This window comes from Meriones unguiculatus, chromosome 2 (assembly GCF_030254825.1).
Source record: "Meriones unguiculatus strain TT.TT164.6M chromosome 2, Bangor_MerUng_6.1, whole genome shotgun sequence".
NCBI classification, from domain to species: domain Eukaryota; kingdom Metazoa; phylum Chordata; class Mammalia; order Rodentia; family Muridae; genus Meriones; species Meriones unguiculatus.
Window position 1 is genome coordinate 63,804,677 of NC_083350.1, and position 26,493 is coordinate 63,831,169.

The 26,493-nt window shown below is 42.1% G+C and overlaps 1 protein-coding gene across 15 annotated transcripts in view; it reads right to left on the bottom strand.

Moving 5' to 3' along the window:
* Positions 1 to 26,493, bottom strand: part of Dtna (dystrobrevin alpha) — a 358,988-nt gene that overhangs the window by 43,144 nt on the left and 289,351 nt on the right. For 9 of the 15 annotated variants that reach the window (XM_060377612.1, XM_060377611.1, XM_060377610.1 and 6 more), the window contains 6 exons: positions 24,971 to 25,125; positions 23,408 to 23,513; positions 21,208 to 21,374; positions 18,614 to 18,738; positions 13,134 to 13,217; positions 5,986 to 6,078 (listed from right to left, as the gene is read on the bottom strand). In XM_060377612.1, coding sequence (XP_060233595.1) covers positions 5,986 to 6,078; positions 13,134 to 13,217; positions 18,614 to 18,738; positions 21,208 to 21,374; positions 23,408 to 23,513; positions 24,971 to 25,125 — 730 coding nt within the window. Of the gene's footprint in view, positions 1 to 5,985; positions 6,079 to 6,668; positions 6,747 to 11,544; positions 11,813 to 13,133; positions 13,218 to 18,613; positions 18,739 to 21,207; positions 21,375 to 23,407; positions 23,514 to 24,970; positions 25,126 to 26,493 lie in introns of those variants that run through there. The other 6 variants (XM_060377614.1, XM_060377613.1, XM_060377618.1 and 3 more) reach the window with 3 other exon arrangements.

Sequence of the window (26,493 nt, forward strand, 5' to 3'; positions counted from 1 at the left end):
GAGCGTTGGGGTGATACATTACTCAGTTCTGCATACAAATGATTTATGAGCCTGCATGAACCTTTCAGGATGTTCAAATTATACACAGGTGAAGGGGACATTCCTCTCATAAGTTCCATTATTTCAAGACCTCAGTTATACACAGTTGAAAATAAATAACCAATAGCCTGTAAATTATTAAAATAAATATCAACCCCAGCACTTTCTCTAGTGCTAACTGTCCACTTGAGGACTCTAAAAATCAGTAACCTACAAGATGATGGTGGGAGGAAAGGAGTAGGGCCGCTCTGCTGGCTGCTTCTGGCATGAAGGGAGCCATTGTTTTGAAAGCTCTTTGGCTCCTACCTTAAAGGCATAGCCTTTAGATGGATTTCGAATGGCATTCCTGGGATTTCAGGTGACAACCAGTCAGGTCAAGGCTTAGTAAATTGAGGTTTTGCAAAGATTTCTGGGAACTCAGGTCTGTTCCATTTCTTTGATACTTTTGGGGGTGGGCGGGCCTGATATGACTTCCAGGGTGGGCAGGCAGTGAAAGTATGGCACAGCAGAAAGCAACAGAATAAGAATAGAAATACTTCCATGTCCTCTCCAAATGGCCTTTTCTTTTCTGTTTGTTTGGATGAAGACACTAACATTAATTTTGAGGTTATCAAGTCTGATGCGTTATTCTTCTCTTAAAATTAAATAGCTAAGCCGGTGGCTCTCAGCCTTCCTGATGCTGCAACCCTTTACTACAGTTCCTCATGCTGTGGTGACCTCCAACCATAAAATTATTTTGTAGTTACTTCTGAACTGTAATTTTGCTCCTTCTATGAATTGTAATGCAAACATCTGTGTTTTCCAGTGGTCTTAGGCAACCCCTGTGAATGGGTTTTTCAGCCCCAAAAGGGGTCATGCATGACCCATAGGCTGACAACTACTGAGCTAATGGAAAACTCACCCAAGATGCCATTAGTTGTTAACTCCTGAGTGGAAGGTTAAAAAAATGTGTGTGAGCATGTGTGCATGTGTGTATGTGTGTGCGCACATTTGTGTGTGTCTGTGTGTGTACATGAGTGCATGTATGTGTGCATATGTGTTGTGTGTGTTTACATATATGCCCCAGCACACATGTGGACATCACAGGACAATTTGAGGGAGTCATTTCTCTCCCACCATGGGGATTCCTGGGATCAAACTCAGGTCAGGGAGCCTGGTGGCAAGTACCTGCCAAACTACCTCAGCAGCCTGGAAGGGTGTCGTTTTCAAACCAGATTCTATCCTATGTTTTACAGGTGGATGAGACCAAAAGGTGGATGGACACTACTGTCCGAGCAACTGGAAGACAGTGAGCATCAGAGAACTGAAGCGGAAAAGAACGAAGTAATCCTAGGGCCTGAGCAGTGTTTTTATACGGCTAAAAATGAGTGGGAAAGAGCTAAGTCTTGACGTTTGTTATCAGGACTCTTGAATGAATGGTGTGCAAGGAAAAGGCAAGAACTCAAAAAACAGTATTATTAGATCACACCAATCTAAACTTGTTACAGTGGCTTCTCTGAAGAAAGCCTTCAGACTCCTTTAGTAAGACCTTAACTTTGTAACTAATAAGTTAAAATAAAAATTATACATTCAGTCAAGTTTTAGCCTACACATTAAAGATACAGACACATAGAGTAAATGGATTCAGGGTTGAAGTATGTAATGGAGTGAATTGCATTTTTCTCTGAATTTATTCATTATAACCCCAGTACCCCACTAACTTTAAGACTGTCTTTGTAGACAAGGCCTTTAAAGCAATGCTTAACATTACATGAAATCATAAGCCATACAGCATGACTGGTACCCTTTAAGAAAAAAAAGATACTGTGGAGATATGTGATTTTAGTTTTTGTGTTGTTTTATTTTTACTGAGACAAGAGCTCATGTAGCATAGACTGGCCTCAAACTCTCCGATTGGCTAAGTATGACCTTGAACCCCTGATCCTTTGTCTCCACTTCTGGCAGAGCTAAGGTTACAAGCCTATGCCCCCATGTCTGGTTCATGGGTGTTGGAGCTCAAGCCTGGAGATGCGTGCACACTAGGCAAGCCCCCCAAGAGCTGAGCGACATCCCCAGCCCTGGGGGACAATTTTAAATGAGTCGTATTACAAATCCATTTAGCAATAAATCTACTAGTAATGCAATATACAATTTCTTGTACTCGGGATCAAGAACAGACCGGTTTTAACTTAGTTATAGGAGATCAAGAGTCTAATCAAGAGACAGCAACTGATAGTGACAGCAGATTACACACCATAGCCTTTAGCTATTTCCCCTTCCTCCCTTATAGCATTTTGGGAAACATACTAGCCATCTGAACAGTATGTGTAGAGATGTAATCCAGATTTGTTTTTAGTCTTTTCCTCTGCCGTGGGAGATATTTTCCACGAATCACCAGTAAGCCCAGGTAACTGATAAGCTTTAGCGAGGGCAGTAAGTAAAGATGTCAGTGTGTTTCCCTGTGAGACTCCCTCCTCCCTCCCTGGAGAAGGCCCTCACAGACCGCACACCGTTAGACCAATCAGAAAGGCATCCTATGCTTTCACTGAGCTGCCAGCGACTTGCTTGGTTTAATTTACATCAGAACCACCAGCGACCCGAGTGTTTCTTGAACTCGGAAGCAGAGCGTTTGTGAATAAGCCAGCTTCCCGCTGTGTTAAGTAATTAGTATAGGGTATCTCACATCTCACAAAGGGTGAAAAGAGGAAGGGCTTCTGTGTCAGAGGGCCTGTGTGCAAGCCCCCACCAGCAGTCAACCTTGGATCATGCCTTACGTCTCGCAGGAAGCCCACATTTTCCTATTAGTAAAATGGAAATAGGAATATTCCAAAGAAGCAAGTCAAATAGTGTAGTACTGCAAATGGATCTTGAGACTTTTGAAAACTATTTTATAACTTTAAGACTTATGGCTATTCTGGCTGCTTTGTCCATAAAAGAGATCAAAGAGAAAAGTCTTGCCTATTTTAAATCTTAATATTTAAATGAAATAAAGTAAAAATAAAAAAATCATGGTACTAATTCATACAGGGCACTAACACCCGAGCAGCCACTATGCTTATTGATAATGGTTAAAATAGGTTAAAAAAGGAAACAAAGATAGGAAACAAAGTAGGAAATGCAGATGCGGTAAGTAGATGTGTGGAGGCTGTCAGCCACAGGGTGGCGCTGTCGGTGGAAGCTGTCCGGAGGACGCGTGCCGGCAAGGGTTAAATGAGAAGGCACGGACACTCTTTAAAGTCTCTGTTCGCTCTTCAGCTAGCTGCTGTGTCACTAGGGTGGGGACTCAGGTAAACCCTAAAATGGCATCGTATTTATACATGGGAATGAGAGTATTTACTCGAAGAATCAGGAGAAGACATGTGCATCAGGTTTTTAACTGGGAAGTCAGCGTGAAGCAGGGGCTGGTTACTTGTTAGGACGCATCTCGTCATTACGCCTCACCATAACTGATGGCGAAGGGTTCTAGCCACACCACTGGGAGATCAGCGTCTTGCCACTGTTACCATGACAGGTGTGAGGTGCTCACTTCGTACTAAACGCAAAGGAAAGGGAGAAAAGTAGGAAAAAACCTGAAGATGTTGCAACTTTGCAAGGACATAAGCAAACTGATACGGAGGCAGCAGGTCTCAGAAAGGCCACCCCATCCGTCTGGAGGTCTGCTGTGTCTCCCAGGGCAAACCGCTCCTGGCTTTTGCCAAGCACATGTCAGGTGTCTTTGTGGGGCAGTTTTATGGTTTAAAGTGACCATCGAGTCGATGCAATGAATCGCTTGAGCAGGGAAAAACGATGGGAAGTGACAACCTCTGAGCTTTTCTCTTCAGAGATTTCGTTGTTGCAAGCTTCATACAGAAAAGGAGGAAGGAACGGGATGGACGTGGATGGGACACGCTTGCAGCTATGCAGACGAGGACAGGGTGAGGTCGTTGCTGTCCTCTCATTGGCTTTACACTGACTGCATTTGAAGATGATAGATAAGATATTTTTTTAAAAAGTAATTCAGCATTAAGCTTCAATCTTTTAGTCACAGTATAACATCGAGATAGTACATTTGTACTAAGATTAAAGTAACGCATAGCTCTGAGGGTCTGAGACAGGGGAAAGGAGACCCTGATAAGTTTAGAAGCTCAGCAAATCTGAGCAAGGTGGAGAGGGAAGTTCCGCCTCCTCACGGAGTAGAGCATAGGATGAACTTAAACCAGGGTGACAGCTGCGCTTTAAAAATATAAATTAATGTGTTCATTATGTATACCTATTAAGACAAATCATGCTTACTAGTGCATCAGTGTCAAAATCCCTTCCTGTATCAATCCTGCGTCTAAAAACCATCTAGGGCATCAGAAATAGGAACGAAGTTTACAAATAATCAAAGGAGGGTAATGTTCTAGAAACACCAACAACAGAGTGGTGAGAGCCCCAGCACATGTGTGTCTGCTGTGTGAGTGGAGGATGCTATAAGGATTACTTTAAAAATCATTAAAAATGTTAACAGTTTATGACATTGGGAACTGTGGTCACATTCAGTCTCCACTGCCTCTTCTACTCCCCCCTCTCCTAACGACTTCCTCCCCCCCATCTGGTTCTCTTCATAGGATGGCTCATTTTGACTATCAACTTAACTCCATTAAGAAATATCCAGAGGAGGGGAGAGCACTTGGGTGTGCCTGTTACAATATTTCCAGAGACAACTAAACTCTAGACACTTTGAGGCAACGGATGGATTAACCCTTTGATGGACTCATGTCATTATTGGGAAGTGATAAAAGGCAGGTTATCACTGCCTAGTTGGAGGGTGTAGGCCACCAGGAGAAGGTCCACAGAAACATTAATTTACCCCTTTCTTGTATTGCCATCGGCTATATGCTATCTGCCACGACGCAACTCTTGATCACATGCTGTTGCCATCATGATATTCTGCTTCACACTTGGTCCAGAGACACAGTGGCAAGTGAGCATTCTCTGAAACCGTGAGCCAAAATAAATTATTGTTGTGATCAGGCATTTGGTCACAGTGATAAGCAAAGGCACTGAAACAGATGCCTTGCAATAAAGAAGAGGCAAGAGGCCTGATACGCTGAAGATGTAAACCACATTAGTGGGAACTGAACCCCAAACTTGCCTGAATATTTATAACAGCACAAAAACCCCACAGCTCCTCAGTTCAGAGACAACTGGAGTTTTAAAGCAGAACTAAAATGTTTTTAAAGAATTGGTTTGCTAAGTAAGTTTGTGCAACGGTAGTCTAAACTGAATTGAAACATACATTCAATAAAAGTATAGTCTGCTTTTACTTTTATTTAAACTTCCAATGACTATTACTAAAGTGATAACTTTAAGCAACCTCCTATGTCATGCTTAAAACAGAGAAAAACTTTGCAAATGCCTTTAGCTCAATCCTAGAGCTGTGCATACTGGATTTATCTAAAATCAGCTTTATGACTTCTGGGCCTGAAAGCAGGTTTCATCCTGCTGGCTACTTTAATACATCTGTCAGTGAGAGAATCGGTCAAAAACAATACAATTTCCCCCATGTTATCACTATTTTAAGGCCACATAACTTTCCCTATTTTTTGCTCCAATCTGAAATGAATAAAGCATTGTTTCCACTGATCTGAGACCCTTGAAATAAGAACCACCTCCATCTTGTAGTGCCATGACTCTTGCAATGGAACCTTCTGCGGGGCCTCCTGATTCCTGTGATATTAGATGGTAACAGGTGCCACTGACCTCATTCACACCAGCTTCCACTGCAGCCGAGAGAATGCCAGGTGAGAACTCTGTGATACAGTGGTGGGAAGCATTCAGGACAAACATCACAAGAGCTTTGGTTAACTGACCTAGGTGAAAAGTTCCTGGTTCACCCTTGGCTTGTGGCACCTTAGTTCCTGTCTAAGACTGCTTGTCAGTAACCCAGGCTGTAGCCCCCTGTAGGGACAGGCTAGCAGTAGAGCCTAAGCATGATGCACTAACCATGAGGGCTGGCTCCGGAGCATGTTGACATGCAACCCAATGAGGACGTGTTCATCAGCTAGCCTGTCTGCCACGTTCAGGCTGTACTGTATCCTGAAACAGGGCAGGATGAAAGAAGAATTAAGAGAGGTGGACAGAAATAAGCAGACACAGGAGGAGTGTGTTTGTGGTAGGAAAAGCATCCAGAAAACCAAGCCTGTAAAGGGAGACTATAGGTGATACTCTATCAAACAAACAAACAAACAAAAAAACAATAACAAAAAAAAAACCCAACCAAACAAACAAAAAACAAACCAAGCAAAATCCAGGCAAGGGAATCCACAACTTCATTCTACTAACTTTTAAAACACTAAGTAAGTTTTTAGAAAAGAGATTTGCATTCTTTGAGCACAAAGACCACAAACTTTTCTGTGTGGAAAACATACCGAAATTCATTACAACAGAGATTAAGTATTGTCTGGAAAATTGGGTTAGCCATACAAAATTAAAATAAAAGAAAAAAGGGAAGTAGAGGCAGTAATAACACACGTGTGTCCAACTTGGAATGACAACTTGGTGTTAGTGAGTTATAGGACAGTTGCTATTCTAGGTCAAATGGTCTTTCACATGCGAACCACAACAAAAGAATCTTCATCTTTAGTCGAGTTAGTTCAGGATCCCGGCACACTCTGGCTTGAACTTACCCTTTGCCCTTCAGAAAGGCTGGAGCAGCCCTAGCCAGCATTTTGTTCTGTTCTACTTCACTGTTCTTGGGAGGAGAGCTAGTTAATAAGACGGGAAAGCCAAGAAGAGCGTAAACACAGCGACGCATCGAGAATAGAAGCCGGCATCAGAAACTCCCTCGTCTAGAGCTACACTCTGTGTGGGCAGATGGCTTAGGATTTTAAAATGCTCAAGATATCTCCAAGATTTCTAGAGAGTTTATCTATGAGAAGAAACCTACCTGAGCACCATAACGGCCTACCACGACCTCAGGCTTGACCTCCGCTATTTGTTTAACGAGGAATGAATACAGCACATGGCTAGACATCAGGAGACTCTAACATTTATTTCAAGGTATGATGGGTTCTACCAGCATTTTTACTTTTGTGCTGGAGAGATAGCTCAGTTGTTAAAAGCATGTCCAGCTCTTTCAGAGGACCCAGGTTTGGTTCCCAACACCTACAGCTGTCTGTGACTCTAGCTCTGGGGACCTGGTTTCCCTACGGTCTCAGGGGTATTTTTCGGGAAATTGATCTTTATCCTCCAAGATGGGAGCTTTCCATCATGGCGAGCAAACACCCTGACTCACTGTAGTTGGTGTTTACTGTAATGTTCCGATATTCTACCCAAACAGCTCTCTAAAGCGTGTTCCCTGAAGCAGCTCCTTATCAGATAATCACTTTCCTTCCTCCTTCTCAGTGTGTCCCCAGTCCTTTCCTCTAGTTGAAGGTAGTTACATCTGTTACAGAATTGATTTTGATCTCAGATGTCCACAAACCATTCACGGCGCTGAGAGAAATATCAGCAACTCCTCCTCCTCCCCACAAAATGAGCTTCCTACCCTCTAGCATTTTCTTGCTCACTAAGTATCAGAAATTATGGCAGTATCTCCTTAAACCAAGGAACTGTTAGGCCTGTTAAATTATTCAGGCATATCTTCTGATGATGAATGCAAGATTAAAATAAAGACCCAGGAGAGACTAACTAATGTGTTTTGGAGGATCAAACACTTTCAGTTGTTCGTTTTGAAGGTTGACAGCTGACACCATGATTTTTACTTTAATGAGACCGTTTCTGAGGAGCCTTGACACGAACTTCCACACTTATACTTGTTGGATTCTGCTGAAACCTGACATCTGTGTTTCACAATAACTCTGCTTATGTTGGAATACTCTATTAAGCCCCAATCAAGAACATTTGTTTTTCTTTTATTGAACGTCGCCTCAAAGGATTGTATTTGCTCTCATGGAATGTGGAATATTTAGTATCATTGTGATTAAATTGAAAACAATATTTTAAACTGTTGCAGATTTTTTTAAAAAGCAAAAAATTAATTTTATTAATTCTTAATTGACAGACTGAAAATGCTTATAAAGCAGTTCCTTCGTCAAGTGATTTTTTTTTATTTTTTAAGATTTATTTACTAATTATGTATACATTGTTCTTCCTGCATGTACACCTGCATGCCAGAAGAGGGCACCACATCTCATTATAGATGGTTATGAGCAACTGTGTGGTTGCTGGGAATTGAACTCAAGACCTTTGGAAGAGCAGCCAGTGCTCTTAACCTCTGAGCTATCTCCCCAGCCCTTGTCAAGTGATTTTCAACAGTGAAAACCTGCTTCACTAACTACTCTATAGTGATGAAGTCATCAAACTGACTTAAATTCAATAAGTTTCTCATCACTTTAGTAAAGAGAAAGTTTGTTGAAACATCCCATTTCTCTTATCTACATTTCAACAGCTCAAATCTGAAACACAAAACTCTGGTTTATACAAGTCAAAATATGTGTAAAAAACAGGTTACTGTCCCAGCGGGAAGATTAGTTACCCATGGGGATGGAGAAATAGTTCAGCAGTTAAGGGCTTCCACTGCTTCTGCAGACAACCATATAGTAGCTCACACTAAACTATAACTACAATCCCAGGGAAGCTGGTGCTCTTGCTTAGGCCTCCATAGTCATCTGCAAGCACATGATGGATGTAAACTCACACAGGTGCACACACACACGAATACACATGAATAAATGAAACAAACTTAAAAAAAATAAAACTGACAATCCATCACTTCAGGCTGATGTAAACACTAAACCGTCTCAAATAGGCATCATAGAAGAAATAAGAGTTCTGAGGCCAGTCTTGCTTGATCTCATTTGCTTTGCTGTTCCCTGATCTCATCAAGCTGTATCAATTGTACACCTGTCGAGAGAGTCTATAGAGAAGTCTTCTGTGTACAGAACATGCGTAAACACTAAAGCACTCCTGCTCCCAGGAAAATGAGACGGCCATGGTTTTAATGATGTGCTAATATCTTTATATGGAAATTAGAACTTTGTTTGAAGACTGTGTTAAGTCTAGCTTATAAATGAATTGAAATAAAGATTACATATGGAGTGTGCTTGTTTTATATATAGACTATATACATATATAAATGTATGGAATTTAGTGTAATGTGCACAGGAATTGTGAAGATCCCAAGGAGATCATCAATGCAGTGCCAGGTAGAGTTGATGAATTGGCCAGGTTTTGTTACTGAAGATGGCTGACTTCTAATCTTAGACAAACGTCAGCCGTGGGGGAACTTTGCCTGTCAGAAGCAAAGGCTGAATTTGTTAACCACTTTGGATGACCCAATCACAGATGCCTATAACGTAGTTTCACCCATTTAAAGTGAGATTAAAAGCGGAGACATTAAATATAGAATCTTTGAGTAAGCAGAAGTGTTTGAAAAGAATAAAAACAAACACAGGGAATTAGCCTGAAAACATAAGCCAGAAAACCAAGTGACCATCAAGTTAGGCAAGGAAAACGTCATGTAAAGGTTGTCCCTCTGGGAGGAGTCAGGATTTGGGAGGTTGGAGGGATGTAACACACTGGGTGTGTCTGTGCGTACCCTTCTCATAGGTACTACGGGGATTCATGCAATGCCAGTAATAAAAAAAATGGAAAAAGCATATTAGATTGTATTCAGAACACTATAGAATTTATATAAGTGCTTTTCTAATACTTAGAGAAGAACAAGAACTAGGTAGGTACCGTATGTAATATCCAATGTGGTTATTTTCATGAATATTACCCCCTTTAGAAGTTATAACCATGAAAATGCTCATGAAATCATTAAATCATGCTCTTACTATTGGAAGTGTAAGAAATTAGCCATTCGTACTTGGCGTCATAGCTTGGGAGGGAGATGGATCCTAGTGAAAGCTGCTTATTTAACATTGGAAAGAAGTAAACTCTTGCTTACACATTAAGCAGGGGATTTGGGAAGAGACTTAAGATTTTACAGATTAGGCATGATGCCCAAAGAGAAAGCTGACCATATGCAGCAAGGCACTGTGGGCAGTGAAGGGGAGAAAGGGCCTCTGAGGCTGGCTTTGTGGTCAGTCTTTGTTTGCTGTTTTTGCAACAGTGCTATACGATCTCTCATTAACTTAGCTACCATTGTTGGCCTGCCATATTCTTGTGTTGATAGGCTTTCACTGATACAACCATGCCTTCATGTGCATTTATAAGAGAACAATCCAGATTCAGAGTTGTAGTTTGTGGTCAGGAAAATGAATGAGGTGAACTGGTCTGCGAATTTGTTGTTTGACCCACTTCTGACCTAATTGCTAACTGTCATTGAGTGTAGATTTGTTTATATGACACACAAATATTATGCCTGAAGACTTCCCAGGACTGAGGGTGAGTGCCTGCAAGAATTCCCTCTTCCTTTCAGCTAATGGAAAAGTGAATTGTGTATCTAGTTGGAAAAGGATGTAAGGACAGGGGATGCACCTGATGATGGTGGGACCAGAGCCCCCCACGTGTAAATCTGCACCATGTTGATCCCTAGAATGTTAAAGGGCTTCAAAGACACATCCTGGAGCCTTCTGAAGACCAAAGTGGCAGGCTTGAAAAGGTTTGCAGTGAGGCTCTCGCTGTGGTGGTTTCAGCTGATCTATGGCCCGACTCATTGTTGTCAGATCGCTAAGACTCCTAGGTCACATTACAAATGACTGACAGCACAGGTCATGTAATATAGCTGTGTAAATTTCCCTAAAACTCAATGGTACTATAAAGGGACCATTGGGATGTGATGGAAATGGGGACCAAGTTCTAGGTCATGCTTCATTAATCTGGCTTTTGTTCCAGAAGGAAGGGGGCTTTAACTTATGCTTTTGGTATGATGTAGTTGCATCAACTTTAGTGTGGATTGTGGTAAGGAAAGTAGAAACTATTCAATAGCAGCAGCATCAAGTGTGAGAAATGAAGCACCAGCAATAAGAAATTGACCCCCAAATCACCTCTCCAATGCGAATCAGGTTATCTTTCTGTGACAAGAAAATGGTCCTGACTCAATGGGACAGAAACGTTGTAAGACCAAGGTGCACCAAGGTCTAGCTGGAGGCTTTTGTTCTTGCCTTTCATTCAGTAATGGACCATTCCTCAAGGATCCTTCGAGAGTCTTAGGAATCACCATCTAGAGCCTTGCAAATTATACATGACCCAGCTTGGTACTCATCGCATACTCATACTATCACAAAGCTATGCAAGTCATAAAATAATGAGAAATAAGAGGAAGAGCTGAGAAACCAGCAAAACCTCCCCTTGAAGACCCATCATCTCCACTAGAAGACTAAGGATTTTCATGCTAGGGCAGAGACATCAGCTTTATAGCAACTGTTTAATGGCTACAATTCTCAAACACTCAGAATGAGGGCCGCTGACCAAGCCCCAAGGTTAAGCTTTTGCATACAGCTTTCTGAGTGAGTGCTTAGCTGTGGGGCTGGACACTCTTAACTGCTCAAGTGACCTGAGGGGTGTGGACAATGAAACCTCCCATGGACAGAGCAAGGCCCACTCAGAGAGGACAGATGTTCAGTGTACACAACTTTATTGAGCAGCACCCTAAAAACAGAAATTCAAGCCCAGTCTCAGCAGTGAGAAGAACCACACATTTTATACAAACCTGTGGTTCACAGGGAATAGGACAAAAGGACTGAAAATCGGAAGAAAGGGAAGAGCGACCGAATTTTAGGTTAATAGAGGAGGCAGAAAAGCTCAAATTATTTAGGAATAATTTAGGGAACAGGAAGTCATGTTATCCATCTAGACGCATCCACCATAAGCGCCGTCCGAGCTGAAATGATATAAAATGACCTTCAGTAAGGATGGGGTCTGCCTTGGTGTGGCGATTTCAGAATGCAGAGCTCCCTGAAGTGCACAGCATCTTTCTAGGGAGTGTATCAGTTCTTCACTGGATAGATGCATAGGCCTGTGTCTCCCAGTTACCATACGATTTCTTTCAGGAAAGATGGCTTTATGTGTTCATAGTTATGAGTAGGGATAGTCATAAGAAGTTAGGGGGATACATAAATATCACTTTTTCTGTGCATATTCTGTGGTATAAATGTCTTACTGTTTATTTCAGATTTAACTTACATAATGGAAACACCGTAGGTAAACATACTGTCTTTGTTGTGCTTATTATAATTAAGGGGATCTTTTTCATCTCAGGCTCCAATGGATGGGCATATACAGTGATGCAAGGGGGGAAAATTAGAAGTAGGATTGATTGATAAGCCTTTCTCATTTAAACTCTCTCTAGAATGTGCCAGAACAGGAAAGGATGCAGAGAAGTTGGCACCTACCCATTATCTCAGGGCGAAAAAGGATTGTGCCACAAGGCAGTTGAGATCTGATGCTCAATCACATCTTTGTCTTCCTAACCTTCCTGCTTGCTTTCCTGTGAGACTCCATGTATTCACCAAATAACTCACTGGTGTTGATTTGCAATATCCATCAAATGAGCTAGCACACCTTTTGAGCCCTGTGTGTTCCTAACACTAACACTCAAGGCAGTGAACGAGTCTACTGTTCTTTGAACATATCTGGTAGATTTTGTGCAAAAAGATGAGACACAACACCACATCTTCGAAAAGTTCTTGATATTATTTATGTAGTTGTTTCTATGGAAACTGTATTCTAGGTTTGGTCATTAGTCCTGGCCCCAGGAATTCCAGAGGTGACCCAGAAGAGTAATCACTTATATCTGGAGTCTTAAATAATGAGTCATTTTATACTTTTTATTATAATGCACTACTGCATCGTGAAATTCCAGTGCCACACTTCCTCAGGCTACTCCAAGGGCCAGAAACATGATTTGCTCAGTAATACAGAAAGCATATGTATAAGCAGTAAGGTTGAAGTGTACCCCACATTCCTTCTGCGGGGGAGGATATAATTCAGATTTCCAGAGTTTATAGAAACCTCAAGAGCCAGCCCAGCCCTTTACATATGTCCTTGTGAGGAAAATTGAGAACAAGTAATGGGCATTTACAAACTCGTTTCCAATAACAATAATACTCCACATTTGGCTTACAGCAGGATATTTTTCTCACCATAGTATCAAGCTTATTCAGAAAGGGCAGGCTGATTTAGTGGAAGGATTGGGGACTCACCTCCTAGTGATGAAGGGACTTCCTGAGGAGGGAACAGAGTGGGAGAAGAGTGTGTCATTCATGCTGGTTACAGGTCTCGGAGGCCTGAAAGAAAACACATTGTGCATGGAAAGTTAAGGCAAAGTTACACGGGAAAACTTCCCACCATCCATGGAGAAAAAGGATGAGAATCAGAATTGTCTCTCCCCCAAGGTCCACAGAAAAGCTTCTATAAGCCAATGGAGTTATTCAAATGACATAAAGTTACAATTCCTCATGGACACAGAGGTTTAGTTAAACTTAAGGAAGACATTAGGAGACGGGAGTATTTTTCCATGAGCATTGAACCTTGATGCTTGTTGAGTCATGTTTCTGAGAAGATCAAGGATTCTGGAAGTTCTATGTGCTCCTCATGATGGTGGCCCTCCTTAAAGGACAGACACCAAAATAAAATCACACTTGGTTTTATTTGTCCTGTACCTGTGTGCGCCTGCAATAAAGAGGCACCAGGATCTGTGTCCCTGTTCTTTGGATGATCCATGTGAAAGGTTATATGGTGTCAACCATCCCATAAACATCATCGTATTAATAACAGAAGTGAGGAAAAGTAGTGGCTGGTGATCCTCAGGACTGCCTGTGACCCTATACACCAAGTGGATTGGGTCTGTTGTCCTCTGTTATAGTTCCATTTTGTCTTATCATTGTCTTTATCATGTATGTCTCACATCGGATAAAACCATAGAGCCCAGATCCCTAGCTCATCTCCTAGACTTTTTTTTTTCTTATTGTAGGCTAATGTATGATATCGAATAATAGTCTAGAGCTCAGGAGATAAAGTACATACTTAGACATCATTCATAGTGAGAGAAAACATTTATTTATTTGTTTACCTATTGAGGTGGCATTTATTTACTTACTGAGTCTCCTAGCCTAGAGTAGCTGCCAACTCACTCAGCCGCTGAGGATGACCTCCACATTCTGATTCTGCCACCTTTACCTCCTGGATACTGGGGTCTCCCACATGTGCCACGAAGCCAGGTTTCTGTGGTGCCGAGAGGCCAGCGGTGGCCGCATTGTATGCCAGGCAAGTACTGTACCCACTGAGTTACGTCTCAAGGCCCAAGGGGACAGCTTTACCATGATTCCCCATTTTGAATGGACAGTAGAGCATACTTTGGAGATGAGACATTAGTTGCCGTAGTCTAAGAGAGTTGATTAGCAGTTAGTTAATGTAACTCGTTAGTTTTGGCGTTGTGCCTTGTACAGCAAAGAGTAGACCTGTTGAGTTTGTGTGGTGCGAAGCACTTCAGGTTTGAAATCTCAGCGCTGGCTATGAAATTTCACTGAAGCGTCTTCCTTGCATCAGGAGCTGCACTATGTCCCAAGGTTCTGCGAGTCACATCACTCCTTGGATGAGGTCAGAACAGCAGACTCACTATGTCACCCACTCTGGATGTACCAGCCGGGGCTCAGAAAACAATCTCAGAGCTTTGGATTGCTTACCTGGGATGCATCTTTGTGATAAGGAAGCAACACAAGAGTACTTAAAACTAGTGGTGCCTCAATGTGAATGGCTTTATTTTCTAGGGGGGATCATTGCGATGATCATTGATCATTGCATCCAAATGTCCTCTGAAATCAGGGAGGTGGGCACACTGATGTTTAACACAGCAATCGGGATGAGGTATGTCCATCGTAGCTCTGCAAAAAGTTGAAACTGACCCCACACTTCCTGTTTCATTTTGACAAAAGGAAAAAGACCTTTCCCATTTTGCTCTGTATCTAGGAGACGGCGAACAAATGAATCGAGAGTGCTTTTTAATTAGCCTGGCCAATTTTCTTTATTGAAACTGGTCGTCACAAAATGAAAATTGGGGCTTCTTAGAAAATTGCTTCATAATTAAGGGCCACCAATCAATACGTTGGATATGGGCAGAAAAATGGCAGCTTTCAAGCGACTCACATTCCTGACTTCTGCCATCACCAAATGGCAAGTGACCTTTCTTGGCATAAGCACCACGTGGGAGATGGAAAAACGTGTTTATTCTTACTAACGTGAAACATCCCCACATGAACAGTGAGTCTCAGAAGTAACATACAAAGAAGTGATTTTTTTTTCTTAGCAGAGAACTTACAAAAAGCTAAAATTGACATCCTCCTCAAGCACAAAGGTTCAGCTGAAGGCAGGATTAGTTTTAAACTAGCCTTCTGCAGCTCATTTGTTTTCCATCTCATAACCACTTCTCATTGGGATGAGAAATTTGCCTAAATATGAGTGGGGGCATCAATTACTTACCAAGTGTCACTTTTGGCAGCAAGGGAGTGGAACAGAATAGACACTGTTAATCATGGCAACATTTACAAGCAATGCGATAGTTAAGCACCCATGCCGGAATACAAAAATGCCACCACCTGTTCACTTCTATTTAAGAACTCACTCACGAGTGGCAGTGTTTTGCTACATGTACAGAAAAGCCCCTGGCTCTTGGAGGCAATAGCATTTTCGTTGTCACGTTTCATTTCCGTATTGCAAATGTGCTTGTGCTTGTATTTGAGTTAGTAGTGCCGCAACCTGGTTTGTGTTGTGGTTGTTTGTTTATTGAGACAGAGTCTCAGTATGCAGCCCTGGCTGGCCTGGAACTTGCTTCGTCCGTCATCCAGGCTGGCCTCGAACTCACAAAGATTAACCCTCCCCTGCCTCCTGAGTGCTGAGACTGTAGGTGTGTGCCACCACCCCTGGCTGTTTAAAAATTCTATTGAGTCAGTCTCTCTTTATCTAAGGCTTCCTGAGAAATGTTTATTTAGTTTCACAGTCTTACCACCATCACATTTTTGGCATTTTCCATAGTTAAAAGCTGGAGCTTTAAAGAGTTTAAATGAACATATTTTCTAATTAATTTATTATGAATAATTAAGCATACACTATGTGTTTTTTTTCTCAGTGTATACTTATGGATCTTAAAATGACTCTTCTCTGCTCATGACTGGATACGCTTTTTAACACATGCACAGCAAGACATGCCTTGAAGAGAACAGGATCACATCCCAGTACATGGGCTTTCTGACAGAGACATGTTCCGTATCACACGAGGATGTATAATTATCTTCTCATAAATATTCTTTTTATGTGACTTTTTTCCCTAAACAGTAACTTTGAAGAATTGATAATAATTTACAAATTAATGTACATTTCATGCTAACAGATAACTAATGCTTTATTTTGAGTTTGTGCTATTATCCTAAATGCCTCAGCCCCTTGGACAAATGGTGCATGACGTAATATGCCCATTAATATTCCTAAGCCCAGCCACTGCCTCCTCTCTGCCTCTGCCTGTGCGTTGATTGTGTGCATAGGTGGTGCACTGGATATTTATATACTGGCAGATGTATATGAACATACTTCCAAACAGTGAAAAGATGTGGTTTGTACCACAACTCATGAAACTATGTAAAAGTTATTTCAGGAAAGTGTTTTCTAGAGGATAAAAAGTAAAAACAAATTATACTATTGATGCTTTTGTGCAATGCAAAAGAGGCCTTAGTCCTCTTTCTGTCTTTTAAAAATATAGTTTATTAATAATTTTTATTTTTCTTTGTATGGGTGTTTGCCTACATGTATGTAAGCGCATGTACATGTATGGCTGGTGCCTGGGGAGGCCAGAGGTGGGAATTGGGTCCCTTGGAATGAGAGTTCATTACAGAAAGTTCTGAGCTGCTGAGTGAGTACTAGGGGCCACACTTACTTGGTCCTTTGAAAGATCAGTCAGTGCTTTTAACTGCCGACTCTTATGTCTGCCCTCGCCCTTCTTGTGTTGTCATATTTGGGAATAACACATTAAAAACATTAAGCATGCAGACAGGTATTAGTGTTTGATAGTTATTAAAGTGCTCATTCTCTTATTTCAGTTTATAGAGCCTGATAAAAGACTTGTGATGAAAGAACCTGCTGCTAAATGTCATATATTTTAAAAACACATTAAAATAATATGTATACACATGGACACATATGTATACCCATATACACATGTACACACATACAGATGCACACACATATACACACTGTGTACACACATGTACATACACATGTACACACATACACACATATGTACATACATACACACATATGTACATACATACACACATATACACATACACACACATACACACTAACATACACACACATACACACATACCCACACTGTTACGTGTGGTGCAAGCAATTCAACTGGCCTGCTTTTAGGGGCCTTTATGGTCCTGACAGCATCCTATGTCATCACCTAGGCCAGGTGCTCCAGATATAACCCATCTCCCACTCCCACCCATGCTCTCTCTCTGCTTAGGTTTCTCTCCCAGGGACTCTTACCACCCTCCCTCTCTTCTATGATCTCCCATTATCTCTCTCTGTCTTTTCTCCTTCCCCCAAATAATTGCCTTCATATTTAGATCTGTTGAGTGGATGACATTTTTATTTATGTCATAACACACACAAACACTCACACAAACATATACACACATACGTACATACACACATACATACATATATACATGCACACATATATACACACAGACACACACAGACATACACAGACACACACAAACACAGAAACACATACATACAGACAGACACAGACACATACAGACACAGAGACACATACATACATACAGACAGACAGACACAAACACACACACACTCCCAAGCGCTGACCGTATAAGGCCCTGGCTGGGCATGTGTGGTGGCACTGATCGTGACTCGTTTTCTGCAGCAGGCCCCTCGTTCTGCTATGCTGCAGTGCTCTCAGGACCACGCCCTGCCACTCACTCTCCACGCCCAGCAGCTTGGCGTGACAGCAGCCAGTGGAGAGTGAGCAGAGTTCCCACAGCACGGCCTCCTCCACCTTGCGCTCCTTCCTGAGCAGCCTGATGTTGTGTCTCCTTGGTGATGCCAAGGGCAAGGGCAGACTGTAGCCCGGCAGCTCCGGGGCTGCAATCCCCAGAAGCCGCTGTCCCCTTGGGATGGCTCCCTGGTTTATGTGCTCCTGGCTTGTTTATTGGAGCATGATTAAAAAAAATAAAAGTTAAAAAGTAAGTTAGCTCCATTCCACAGAGTGGTTTTCATGTTGGTTTTGTGGGTGTTTGGCCTATGCCGGCATCATATTGCTTTTATACTTAAAAAAAAAAAAAAATTAAAGCTTGCAAGTGTGTGTGTGCGCATGCGTGTGTGCATGTGATGAAAGCAGAAGAAAATTTTTTTGGGGGTGAAGGGAACCAGCAAGAAGGGGGGAGAGGTATAGCAGAAGGTAATGGGAGATGAATAAGAACAGAGTGTAATGATATATGTGTGAAAAGTTTACAATGAGACTCATGACTAACCAAAAAGAGAAAAAAGACGAATAAATAAAAGTTGGTTCCTGACACATGCTGTGAAGTTGTCTTGGTGGGAATGCTCCAGGCTTGTGTGAGTGAAGGAAGTCAGATCCTAGTCTGGGGCCAGAGACACTCACACGATATGAGCCAGGTTGAGTGGCTTCTCAGGCTGATCTGGGAACATGGGGTGTAAAGGTTCGCGGCTTGAAGCGCAGCTCAGGGACTTGCTTAGTGCGTTCGTCAGCTTCTTAGCAGGCGATTTCTAGAAAGAGAATAATATCCTTGACTATGTACTTTCTCAGGCGAGTCTAAAAATTTACCAATGCTGCATATTCATTCACTCATTTCTTGACTAACTCATTCATTGAAGAACTCTGTTTTGAGCACCTGTCCTCTAAGCCAGGAAGATGCGTCCTGAAACAAGCCAGCCCTTGCTGAAAAGTCCTGCAAATGCTGAATGGAAGCAGCCAGTGTGCAGGGAAACATGTATTGAGGTTTAGGGGACCACTCAAACCATCTGAGAAAATCTCAGGGAATGGGAGGAATAACACCTGCAAAGGGAGGAAGATGAGAAGCCATTCTAGGGAAGAAAGAAAGAGGCATCAAACCCCCACTGGGGAGGTAGATGTTTGTTCCTCAGGAAGTCGCATAATATATGTGCATATAAAATATTTAGCAAACTACTCTATACATAAAACCTACGTGATACATTTGGATATATAATAAATCAAACAACTTTGCACTCTTGGGATTGAATTATCGAAAGTAGCTCAGTTGGCTTGGCTGATGATACAGCCGACAGCAACCAATCCAGACACAGAACAAGAAACTTGGGAGACTGAGTGAGAAGTGAACTTTGAGTTTAACTGGGGTAGATCAGAGGAACAGTGAGCCCCACAAACAGTAAGCACACCAGTGTCCTCCTCCACAGACAGGTGCCACATGCTATTGTCACACGGACAGGTCATTTTTACTAAGTTAACTCAGTTAACTCCTCCCACTATGAAAAGATCTTAAAACTTCAAGTTTCCCTCTCCATTCCCTGAAAAAAAAAATCTGAAGCTGGATCAGTGTTGGTGAGTACACATTCTCATACTACTTGAAAGAAATCAGGTAATCTCAGGAAACTGTTAAGTTCTTTTTTTTTTTTTAAATTAATTTGCATAGAAAATAGTGAGGCGAAACTTAGAAAGATGCATACTTCCCAGCAAAATAAAACTGACCCAGGACGGCTTGCCTTTCTGTTGATTAGCTCATTGCTGGCCTGTCTATAATCCTGAGAAGAACCATAGTTTGGTTCTTACAATATTTTAAGTCTCGGAAGCCATACTTGGCTCAGATACAAAAGGTAAGAGACCCGAGTAGGATGAGAAATAGCAGGGAGTGGGAAAGGAGCAGAGGTTAAGGTTGACCTTAATCCCCCTTCCCCTTTTTGTGAGCTTGGCACAAGTCAGATTTACCTATTGACAAGTCTATGGAGCATTTTCTTCATTAATGATTGTTGTGGGAGCTGGAGACCTGAGTTAGGGTCAGATCCTGGGGGTGGGGAGAACACAGTCTCCTAGTAGCAGAGGCCATAGAGACTGAAGAGGACACCTTCTAACTAGACAAGCCTCCTAGTAGAGGAAGGGGAGCACCAGCCCAGCCACAAACCTCTGATCCAAAATTTACCCTGCCTACAAGATGTGTAGGGATAAAGATAGAGTAGATAGAGCTGAGATTGAGGGAATTGCCCAACCAATGCCTGGCCCAACCAAAGACCTATCCTGTTGGAGAGTCCCAACCTCTGACCCTATTAATAATACTCTGCTAAGCTTGCAGACAGGAGCTTACCAGAGTTGTCCTCTAAGAGACTCTACCCAGCAGCACCTCAAAACAGATGCTGAAACTCACAGCCAAACATTGGGCGAAGTGTAGGGAGTCTTGTAGAAAAGCGGAAGAAAAGAGAAAAGGACCTGGAGGTGACAGGAGTTCCACAAGAAGACCAATGAGGCCAACTAGCCAGGGCCTAGAGGGGTTTGCAGAGACTGAAGCAGCAACCAAGGACCATGCATGAATTGGGCCGAGGCCTCCTACAAAGATGTAGCTGATGGGCAGCTTAGGCTTCAAGCAGGTCCTCTAGTAAGGGAAGTAGGGACTGCATCTGACACAGACTCACTTGCTAGCTTTTTAAATCACTTCCCCTTGGCAGGACTGCCTTTGCCAGGCCGCAGGGGAAGAGGACGTGCTCAGGCCTGATGTGACTTGATGAGCTGGGGTGGATGGGAAAGGAAGCTCCCCTTTTCTGAGGAATGGGCAAGAGGGGAGGGGGGTGGGGGAAGGGAGGGAAGGTGGAACTGGGAGGGGAGGTGAATTGGAGCTACAACCAGGATATAAAGTGAATAAAAAAATGATTGATGTGAGAGAAGCCAGCTCTCTGTGGAGAATGCCATCCTGAAGAGGTGGTCCTGGGTGCCATAAGAAAACAGGTTGAGCCAGCCATGAGAGCAAGCCAATAAACAAAGTTTCTCCAAGGCCTCTGTTTCAGTTTCTACCTCTAGGTTCCTACTAGAGTTCCTGACCTGACTTCCTCCGTGATGGATTGTGACCTGGGAATTTTTCCCATGAGTTGCTTTTTGTTTAGGTCTTTATCACAGCAACAGAGAACCCTAACCAACACACCACGCCTATCATTCCTTCTCATCTTGGGGAACACACAGCCACCCTTAAACACCGCCTGGACCTCACTTACCCACGATGTATACTCTTTCATTTGGTGCTGGTTACTATGAGAGCCTCCTGCATGCCCCCTCCAGAAGCAGTCCTGGCAGAGCTGGTAGTTGTGACATTGTTGGCATCGGTAGCGAAATCCCATCATGCTCTCGCTGTGGCAGTAGGAACACTCAACCGGATGGAAGACTAGGGAGGAAGCAAATAAGGAGAAAAAAAAAGCAGGAAGAGTGTAAACCAGACTAAAGAAAAGCACGACTTACGAGGAATTCTCTTCTTCTGCTGTGCGCTTCGGTGACTTCAGACCATAATCAATTTTGACTGAGGGACGTGTTTATTCCTGGAACTGTATTTTCCAAGCATGTGTGGGTGTGGGGGTGGGGTGGGGCGGAGGTGGGGGTAGGTATAGAAAGGGATGAAGAATAAGTGCCCTCTGGCAAAGTAAATCTCAGCAATGACGTTTGCTCTTTCGACCCCTATTTCTTACGTCATAAAAATGTAAATCATCCAAACTGACCCATCTTTGCTCATATCGTCTCCTGGAAACCAACAGAGGTCATGAAGACACAGCAGCAGAATGGATGAATACAGTTAAGTATCCAAGAGGCAGGGGCAAGTGTTAATGAAATAGAAGATGAGAGGGGAATAAAGGAATGAGATGGGGGGATAGAAAAATTAGATGAGAGAATTTTGTTCCTTAAAAAAATAGAGTAGCTAATGGGCTTATTAATTACACTGCCTTCATCTAAAACACATTTTCTCATCTCTGCCTGTCTCGTTGTCTCTGTCTCTGTCTTTCCCTTTTATTCTGGAGCAGAAGAGTAGGTCCCCTGAAGATGAACAAATTATTTGGGCACAGTTCTGACTTAGACTGTTCGGGAGACTCTTTCCTTGTTTTGCCAGGAAATGTGAACTGCCAAGATGGCCAGGTAAAATCATTGCGATTATGAGCTAATATAAAAATCAACTCTAAGTTGTCCTCATGCCATGAGTTAAAAATACTGAAACAGTGGTAGCAGCAACAGATGAACAAAAACAACAATAAATTTATTTATTTTTTTAAAAGTTACTAGGCAAGAAGAGTAATACAGATGATGATAAAAAGTGAAATGTTAAAAAGGAAGGTAATGTGTTCTGCGTGTGCTGCTGTTTAGGAATAGCTCAAGCCCTTCTCCTGGCTCCCAGGAAAGCTAAGGGTGTGAGGTGAGGCTGGGTATCTGCTCTGGACAGGTGCCTAGGAATCAGATCTCCTGTAACAGGAAGCACTGAGACGTCAGGACTGAAATCACAGCGTCAGGATTGGCACACTATTCCTGCTGGAATGCTGACGGGACTCTGAATCTATCCTGTCTCATGACAGCCATTTACTGGCTCTTGGCTCTTACGTACATGTGATTTATGGTAATTCCAAAGGAATTAGTAAATTTATTCTTTAAATTTTGCCCCAAAGAAAACAGAATAAACTTTGAGAGACAAGAGTCAGATGCTAAAAATTCCAAATGAGAATTTAAAATGAAGCCAACTTTATCCTCAATGTATATTAAAGCAATACATAGATATGGGATAGATTATTTTCTACTCAAATTGGAGAAATTTTACAGCTTGACAATAAAACTACAAGCATGAAATATAGGTGTTAGTTTGTTCCATGTGTAAATTTTTGGAAACTGTGTCCCAGGTTGTATTTTACATTAAAATCTAGATTTGTCAATGGTAAACATCTCTTATATTAGAAACCTTTGCTCTTTTTGAAAAGAAACATGCACTGAAATTTACATTACTCTTGTCTTCAACATATGTTTACTTAGAGGACACTTACAACCTCAAATAGATGCCTTAAGGTGAGCAACTTGCTATCACTTATTGCTTTCATTTATTTTTTTGCCATTTCTTTCACCCATTCCTAGCTGATTGCTTGGAAAAAAACTGGTTAAAAAATATCCTTTACTGGGATCTATCTGTTGAACACAGGCACTTTGTAATTGAGGTTACATTGCAATTTAGTGCATTATTGTTATTATTATTATTGTTGTTGTTGTTATTATTATTATTATTTAGCATTCATCATCCTAATTTTGCAGCTCTTAAGGGTCAGATGGTAAGTTGGATAAATGATCCAGTAAGCAAATTTTCCTAAAACTGTCATGGAAGTCATAACTGTAGATATGATGGTCTAATTTGAGCAATTTTAATACTGTTTTGGCTCAGCAGTAACTACTCACCATTTTCTACATTCGCCAGTCGATGCAGAAGAGGCAGCCACACCAGACACTGTGGGGGAGGGTCTGACATGAGCGTGTCCAAGAAGCCATTTAATGTGACCTTTTTCTGCACCGGAACAGGAAAAGCGACAGAAGTATAGGTCAGAGAATAACCTGAACTCATGTGTTAGCATTTGACAACAAGAGACCAAGCCTTCAGTTAACTCCTCACACAGGGAGAGACAGAACTTTCCAAAGGGTGTTGTTGCACTAGTTCAGAATGGAAAACTTCCAGGGCTGCTTCTGCCTGAATGTGCCTGAGACCAGAGCATTTCCGCAGAGCCTGAGTCAGCGGCCAGTCGCAAGGATCAAGGATCGGACAGCTTCCCTCTCAGAGATAAGGGACAGGGTGAAACAAAGAAAGGTGAAGAGCTGAAATCTCCAGTGGCCCAGCAGGGCCTCAGGGCGCTGATTGGGCTGTTTGTAAGTGACTTCCCTCTGGAGCTTCCTCATTTGCTTACATACTGAGTATTTAGTGTTATTGCTTCTGCCGAAATTTGGGAATAGCAGGAATTTCGTGGTCAACAAAACAACAAAATTGTTTTGTTTGAAAATTCGGACCAGAATATCAAGGTGGAGAGACTGCAAAGAGCACCTAGGCCCTCCTCGATGGATGTCGGGGTTGGGATCCTGAAGATTTCACACAGACTCCTCCGGTCTAGAGAGCTCAGGGGCAGAGTATGCACCCGGTCACCAAGTGCAGCCAGCTCTGTCTTTACTCATCAGGAGGTTAGTGATAGTCCTACAGATTATCACTACGATTGAGGACCGCCTGGCGCAGATGGCCACGTAAACGCAGACTGATGATGTCACTAGCTGGGTGAGTTGTGTGGGTTTTCAGGAGCTGTCGTGCACGTTTCTTTCCCTTCTAAACTTTGTTTTATGTTTTCACTGCAAAGGCTGCTTGAGACGACGCACTTGGTTAGTTTAAGCTTTATGCAATTGTAAATGAGTATTATGTGTATGAAGTTAGAAACTAGCGCTGTATTGTATTGGGGAATGAACACATATGGTCTTTACGTGGACGTCTAAACTTGAGATGCTGTAAACTAAGCCTTCCCAGGAGACAAGGCATCACTACGTCAGACTGTGGGAGATTTAGGCAGCACTGTTCATCACGTGTTGGACTAGCCAGACAGTGATGTGGCGTGCAAGGAGACTCCTCTACTTTGATTACTGTTGGTAAAACTTAGTGTGAGGTCAGGACTACCTCACTCGGGGGATGAGTGACAATTTAGTCCTTTAGAAAACATAGCAACATTAATGCAAGGAAAGTGAGGGTATCTGTTGCTACAAAGGATAAATTAGACAGTAGAAATAATAAGCGTGATGCCTCTTGGCCAGTGAGCACTCTCTATCATTACTCTTCAGGTATATTGCTAGTTGCTGGATCACAGGTCGTTCATCAAAGGCTGGAGAAATATGCCCCAAGCTTTTGTCATGAAGAATTTGGGCACTTGAGCCTAGAAGTCACTCAAAGAAAGAGAATAACAGTGTTTGGAAGGATTTCCTTTAGAAAATTACCTGTTGGGAGAAACAGGATCTGGCTGACTGTTCTGTGTAACCAAATGAAGGCCCTTCAAAAACCGCTGTGGGTAGTTTGAGAACTTCCCGGAGGAACTGGTCATACCTCCCATAAACCATCACCCCACTGGAGTCAGAGATCATTGAGAAAATATCTGGTGAAAAGAAAGGATGAAGATGTTACCACACAAGCATTTTAAAGTTTTAGCTCAACGTCTCTGATACAAATAAAGCAGAAAGAGTGAATTATTTATGAAAACATAATAAGAAAGCTAATTTTTCTGCTGGAATGGTCTTAGCATGATATCCGGTGTTTTCTTGTTTCAAGACAGGGTTTGTTATAAGTCTGGTGCCTTTTTGTAGGTGATTTTCAATTTGGGTAATATTAACATATTTTGATAAGACAGAGAACATCAAAAAAAATAGAGAACATTTTTTTTTTTTGTCTTAACTGTCTTAACTATCAACTCACATATAATGCTGTAGTGGTAAGTTTTGTATATGTCATAGATAATGTTGCAGTTTGAGGGTGAAATGTTTCCCATAAGCTCAGGTGTTTGAATACCTGGTCCCCATCAGGGGGTGCTGTTTGGGAAGGTTGCAGAATCTCAGGAAGTAGAGCTTTGTAAGATGCAGTCTGTCAGAGGTTCTCTTAAATCTCTTAGGAACCATGAACCAAAACAAAGCTTTTCTTCCTTTCTGTCAGGACATTTTATCATGGCAACTTACTTTTCAGTAAGACAAAATTGCCAACCTCTTAGGGAACAGAATGAACTTGTCACTATAGAACCGGGAGGTACATGTATCACCTATCTTATTAGAAATTTGTCTATTTGTATCATCATCAAAATTTTAGGGCTCGACTTCATACATTAGAAAAATAAAGGGTAAAATAGAGATAAGGAGGAAATGAAAATGTCAGCCCTTGAGTAAGTTTCCACAGAGGCAGAAAAGCTTTAGAAACTACACTATTGGACAGGGTGGGAGTCACGTGGATTTTAGGGAAGGGTCTCCGTGTGGTGATGAGGAGCCTGGACCTATAGATGATCTATGAGGTAAGGTCTGGGTATCGGATTATTTTCCAGAGTGCTGCTGGCTTCACTGAGCTTGTGAGCTCCATCCTGCCATGATGTGAGCCTAATAAACATTTACAGCTCAATTCCCAAGGTGATTGATAACCCCCCCCTGGAATTATCAGAACAAAAAGATTTGGCATTAGTTTATCTAATGCTAAGTAGACGTCACTCAGCCAGTGTAGGTGCAGGACAAAGTCTAGTAAGTTCCTTCCTTCCTTCCTTCCTTCCTTCCTTCCTTCCTTCTTTCTTCCTTTGATTTATTAATTATATATACAATGTCCTCTCTCCTTGTGCACCTGCACACCAGAAGAGGGCATCAGATCTAATTTTAGATAGTTGTGAGCCACCATGAGGTTGCTGGGAGTTGAACTCAGGACCTCTGGAAGAGCAGCCAGTGCTCTTAACCTGTGAGCCATCTCTCCAGCCCCTGAGTTTCATTTTTCAAGG